This window comes from Aotus nancymaae, unplaced genomic scaffold, assembly GCF_030222135.1.
Source record: "Aotus nancymaae isolate 86718 unplaced genomic scaffold, 86718_ANA_hifiasm-v0.15.2.pri h1tg000051l, whole genome shotgun sequence".
Taxonomy (NCBI): Eukaryota; Metazoa; Chordata; class Mammalia; order Primates; family Aotidae; genus Aotus; species Aotus nancymaae.
Window position 1 is genome coordinate 3716211 of NW_026988465.1, and position 6020 is coordinate 3722230.

General features: G+C 48.0%; 1 protein-coding gene across 2 annotated transcripts in view; it reads right to left on the reverse strand.

Annotated features, from left to right (window-relative positions):
* Positions 1-5652, reverse strand: part of F13A1 (coagulation factor XIII A chain) — a 168215-nt gene extending 162563 nt beyond the window's left edge. For both annotated transcript variants that reach the window (XM_064362957.1, XM_064362958.1), the window contains exons 1-2: positions 5582-5652; positions 3498-3648 (exon numbers count right to left, since the gene is read on the reverse strand). In XM_064362957.1, coding sequence (XP_064219027.1) covers positions 3498-3630 — 133 coding nt within the window. In that variant the 5' untranslated portion in view covers positions 3631-3648; positions 5582-5652. The remainder of the gene's footprint in view (positions 1-3497; positions 3649-5581) is intronic.
* Between the last annotated feature and the right edge of the window lie 368 nt (positions 5653-6020).

Sequence of the window (6020 nt, forward strand, 5' to 3'; positions counted from 1 at the left end):
TTTTTCTTGAATATCATGGTGTGTATGGGAGGAAACTTACATGAGTTTATACATTTTAAAATATAGATTTTACCAAAATAATTCTTAACCAAATGTTACCAAAGCCATGACTTAAGGGTATTATACACACTCAGTATACCTACATAACATTGTATATATCACACACAGTGATGGGCAGGACTCACTGCTACAGAACTACTAGAAATGAAAAACCTGCCATTTCCACCCTTTTCCTCTTCTTGCCTCTCTGCATTTGTCAGTCAGTATTACAAGAGCAGATTGCTAAAGGGAAGAGTGGCCACTGAAAAAAATGGAGACAAGAGTTTAGCTTGGGGCTGGTGTTTGTGGAGCCAAAGTCATCTCTGCATATTGGTGATCACAGATCCAAGGCCTCTTAGAGGCCACTAGTGGCCACTGAGTGAACTGCATGAAGTTGGCATTTCAAAAATGAGTAATTATGCCTTCCAAGGTTTAGTTGCTTAGCAAATTTCGTACCTTAGTGACTTGGGGAAAACTTGACATACTGCCAGAAAAATCTGCTTTTAGAACAATTAAACATAAAATGTGAAATGCAAAGGGTAATCAGGAGAAAGACCTCCTTGTTCAGATGGTTTGTGTGCTGATATATGTATATATATAGTTTTTTCCTGTCCTACCTCATCTGGGACTTGCTGTCATGATTCTGGGCTTCAGAAACCCTATCCCCAGAGCATGTAACACTTATCTTGTCTGTGTGAAAAATATTAAATAAATGCATATGTATGAAATCTGGAGCGCATTATTAATAATAAATTATAATGCCACTAGAGCTATGAGTCATTCATTTCACAAGTGATTGACTGTTTCATTCATTCTATAGTCACTGGACATTCACAATCCTATGCCGGTGCCTCCAATGAATATCCCAGAGTGTCACTTGGGTTGTGGACACATATGACTGCCAAGTAAATAATGACTGATTTTTCACAGTAATTCAGTCATGCTGCTTCCCACCTCTGCCTCCAGAAATAAACAAAAGCAGTAATCCCAGATTTTTTTAAACAATTGACCTACCTGCACAAGTTCTCTGGCAGTTTTAATGTCTTACTAGCAACATTTTGTTCACATGTCAGATTTACGGGGGCTACAGGTCATGCATATTTCCCATAGGAACAAGTATTCCCTGGAGTGTTTTCCTGACCTTCCTGGGGTATGATAAGTTGTACATTCCAAATCAATGGACACTTATTGGTCATGTGCTATGGGTCAGACATGATCACAGACACTGCTCACTAGATGCTCATGACAATCTGTGGAGTAGGCATTGCTTCCATTTTGCTTATGGGGAAACTGAGGTTTGGGCACCTATATGACTTTCCCCGAATGAGCAAGAAGTGGTGGATGTGGGACAGGAAGCCAGGTCTTCTGCCTCCGCTCTCTGCTCCCCTGCACTGCCTTTGTAGAGAGTCACGGTTTTCCCCACCGATCCTGACAAAGGTGGCTGTGTCTTGACTCTTTACGTGGCAAGGGTGGCTGTGTCATTACTTCTTGTGTTCTTACTGCCCACTTCTTCCATTGCCTGCACCCCCTTTCCAGAGGCCCAGAGTCTTTCCTGCCACAGGGAAATTTTGCTAGAAGATGGAATACACAAAGGTAACCTGCTTAATAATTTGATGTCTGCAGGTTTTCCAATTTTATTTGCATTCTTAAAGAAAAAGACTAGTAGATTGGGCAAGGAGTGAATATCAGCTGCTTACCTTGGGCCCCTATTTCCTAACCTATAACATGGGGATGGGGATTCGTTGATTAGCAAGTCCTCTTAGTCTCAGTTCTATGGTTGTCACTGTGGGGTTTTAGAGAGTGGCACCCATCTGGGAGAGAGACTGCAGAACTACAAGTTTGTCTTAGCTCCTCAAACTCTACCACCTGACTGAAGACGCTCTTCTGTTCTGTGAACCTCTTTTCCCAAACTTGGATGGTACTGGATACCTCTCCGATTTCACTATTTGATATCAAATCATCTAGACATGAGAGTAACGCAATAACACCAGTACACAACACCTGGGCAGGTGTCTGGCTGGCTGGATAAACTACATTGCCCCTTTCCCTTTGCTATCTAGAGAGCTGCATCAGACTGGGCTTTCACGCATTGGTCTCCTTCTAACCGATCAATCACACAGCTCTAACATGCCTGTGCTCACCTATCCCAGCAAATGGGTGTTTATCCCCAGTCAAACTCAGCACAAAACACCCTTAGGAGTAAAATAAGATTTTAGTGCATGAATGCTATTGACAAAAAAGGCTCCCTGCTCAATGCCATTTGGGGACATGAGTCTGAATGTCCCTGCCATGGCCCAGGGGAATGATATCTGTATCAATAAACCAGTGCTGGCACCTGGGCCTTGTCACCGCTGATGGGGCTGAGAGGAGGTCAGCTGCTGGCTGCTGTACCCCGGGCAGGTTTCTAGGGATCAGGCAGAGGCAAGAGGCTGGGGAAGCAGCTTGCCTTGCCAGCTCACCAGGCTGCTCTGGAGAGAAATAGAGGGCTTCCATCTCTATTACTGTCAGAGTCTGGCACTTCTCCCCGGCTCTGAAATTCACAGCAATGGATGGAGGAGGGAGAAGAAAGGAGGTGCAAGCCAGACAATCAAAACAGCCACAATATTTTGGAAGTGGAATATTCCAGCTAGAGAAAATTATCTAACGCATTGAGCAGTAGGGCTGGAAGAGACCCTAGCTAATCCAGCACCCTGGTTTTGAGGAGGAAATAGTTGAGAGGCAGAAAGACAAAGCAACTTCCCTGAGGTTACAAGGTCAGTAAGTGGCAGAACTGGGACAAGGATCTGGGTCTCTGGTGCTTTAACCACTTAAAAGAAAGCTTTTGCTTCCTTCCTTTATAAAACCAGAGACTGGCAGTGTAAGGCCGGTAGCCTCGCCAGGAGCTCAGACACACCCCGCTCCCTCTCCGGGAGCTCGGACACGCCCACCCTACCCTCCCCACAGCACCTAGCCCTCCCTTAAAGAACCCCGCGAAAATGCAAAAGAAGTCTTATAAATCTACCCAATAGCATTTGAGTCTTAGCTACCCAATAGCAGTCGAATCTTGTAACTCTACCCAATAGCAGTTGAGTCTTGTAAATCTACCCAATAGCATTAAAACCCTGCCTACCTGCCAATAGCAAGCTTGCCTTGCCCATGCCCTGCTCTCCCACAACCAATCAAACGCCTCCACTCCCTATAAAACCCCACGTCTGAGAGGAGTCCGTGCAACTTCTCCGGCCCCTCCTGTCGGACCGCAGAACGTTGCCTGGGAGCAGAATAAATTTGCATTGGATTTTCTTGTGCTGGCCTCAGTTTCTTCATTTTAAACTCGGCAAGAACCCAAGAACCCTTACAGGCAGGGGGCTTCCTTTTGTGGGAACCCCAGTGCAGACAGAGGATGTTTACCTGCAGGGAAGAGGGGCCAGGGCCAGCTGTGCCTGGACCCAGAGTGGTGGGGAGAGGGGGTATGCTCCTACCTTCCATGTTGACGCCCCGGGGCACCAGACTGTGAATCTCCTCTGTGGGCAGGTCAACCTCCTCTGCATTGGAGTTATTGGGTGGAACTGCTCTCCTGCCTCCAAAGGAGGAGATCCTGGAGGTTTCTGACATTCTTGGCTTTACAAGGTCCTTCAGCAAAAAAAAAAAAAAAAAAAAAAAAAGGAAGGAAAGAAGGAAGGAAGGAAAGAGAGAGAAAGAAAGAGAGAGAGAAAGAAGGACAACAGAAAAGGCATGTAAAATGAGTAACATTTGAGACAAGGATTCCAAAATCGAAAAACAGACATATCTGTGTGTGATAGCACTTGAGCAACACATTTTGAGGTTTGCAAAAATAAAAACTGATAAGTGGCAGCAAGGATTAATCTAATAATGGCATACAGCTCCCCAAGGATCTCGGGGAGATTTTGTGTATGCCGAAAGATATAGGAAGCAGAAGAAAATGGGTTTATCTAAAGAAATAAAAAAAAATTAAAAGATTTTGGAGACCCACTCTCCATAATCCGAACAGCAACATCTTTGCAAGAAATGTCTCTGTTATATGCATGTGCCCTGTCTGTGTTCATTTCACAGAGATTTATGAGATCATAAGTCACTTTTAAGAATAAACTCGCACAAGCATGTTCAGATAAATGTTGTCTTCTAAAGCGTTCACATTTGCAATTTAATTTAACCAATATTTATTGAGGGCCTTTGGCGTGCCAGGCTGTGATCTAGGAACATGGGATGCATCAGAGAACAAAACAGATTTTTTTGCTCTGATAGATTACAGTCTGGTAGGGTTAGGGTGGAGCCCAACAAGAGCCATAAGTAAATCCAGTTAGGGATGAGGAGGTAGGAACTGCTTTGAAAACAGAACCACGTGGAGGAGGATAAGGAGGTGGCGAGGTTGGGGATGCAGTTTTAAATAGGGCTATCAGTAGGCTTAAGAAGTCAGGGTTGCTGACATTTCCCATGCCCCAAGCCTGCCTCCGTTTCCCTTGGAGTTTGTGCAGGCACTGAGCCAGTTTACACAGCACACACCTGACGGTCAGAGCCCAGTAAGTACTTGTTGATCAGCTGACCAAATAAAGGGAGACTTTGTTTCTGGGCCCAATGAGGGTTCCCCCTTGATCCCCTGTATTACCCAGTCATGACTCCCGGCGACTTGGCTATTTTCAAAAACCAGGCACACTCCCAAAAGATGAAGAGTCCCCATTAGAGAGGCCACCAGAGGAGAGAGAGGGTTCCAGAGACATGTGGAGCACTAGCAACGTTCTAGAGAAAAGACAAGCACGCCTAAGGTGTGTGGTCTGGGAAGGAGACGAGAGTGTTTGCACGCATATGGTGTGAATAGGTATCCATGAATATCGACACACATATATACCGTCACTGGTGAGCTGAACTGGGAACGGAGGGAGAAGCGAGAAAAAGGGTTAATGACAGAGGCCAGAGAAAGCCCTCTGGTGGGAAATAGCGAAGGTAGGCTGTGGCACTGCTGGGGTGCAGAACAGTGCGGCTTACTGTCGGGAGACGCACTGCTCAGGGGGAGAACTAGGGAGCCCCAGAGCCGCAGGTACACGCCTGGCTAGGGGAGTGCGGCGGGCTGGAGCCCTCGCTTCTGGGCGGGTCTAGGCAGGAGAAGTGGCTCAAATTCAGCTCCAAATTGGGATGGGGGAAGGCTTTGCGCAGGAGTAGGGAGCCAAGCCGGTGGGGTTCCAGTCACGGAGCAGGCCGTTCTCCCTTGGCTCCACTCCCCCCACCTTTTGTGTTCCAGCTCCATAATCTGCTCCCCTGAGGAAAGGGGGTTTGTCCCTCGGGGAAGCACCCCGAACTCCCCCATCCCCATTTGGTGGCCTTCTTAGCAAGCAACGCCTTCAGGAGAGCTGCGTGGAATCTAGCTGAGAGAAGTCTAACTCAGAAGCAGGGCTGGGCAGGTGCGGAGTTGGGGGCAGAAAGCCAGGATTGGGCAGGTGGGGCTGCCTGTGCCCCGCGCCACAGGTCCGGAGCAGCCGCCTGCGGGTTCGCGGTGGAGGTGGACGCAGCGGATTCCTGGATCTTAGGGTGCGGGGGGGCCGCGGCTTACCTGCGGGCGATCCCCTCCAGAGGTGCCCTCGCGTGGGCTTGCTCTGTACGCCCAGGGGACTTCCTCAAAAGGACTCAGGAAAGGCAAGAAAGTTGGCTCTTAAATAACTTCCTAAGAGGAGCCCTTACCCTCCTCCCCTGTCCCACGGGGTTTTCTCCTCCCCCTTCTCGACAGCTGGAGTCAGCAGCAGAGCTCTGAGGACTTTCCATTTACTTCATCCTGGCCTGTTACCCCGGCAGGTGCCCCCTCCCCTCCCACCTATCCCTCTTACTCCCAGTTTCCCATTCCTGCTTCTCCTCCCCATCTCCACCCTAGTTCTGCACACACACACACACCTCTCGTTTGCTGGGAGTACCAGCCAAGTCCCTGCAGTGCCAGGAAGTCCCCTCCCCTCCCTTTAGGTCAGAGGGCCTGGGAGGGTCTTCTTTACAAAGGAACG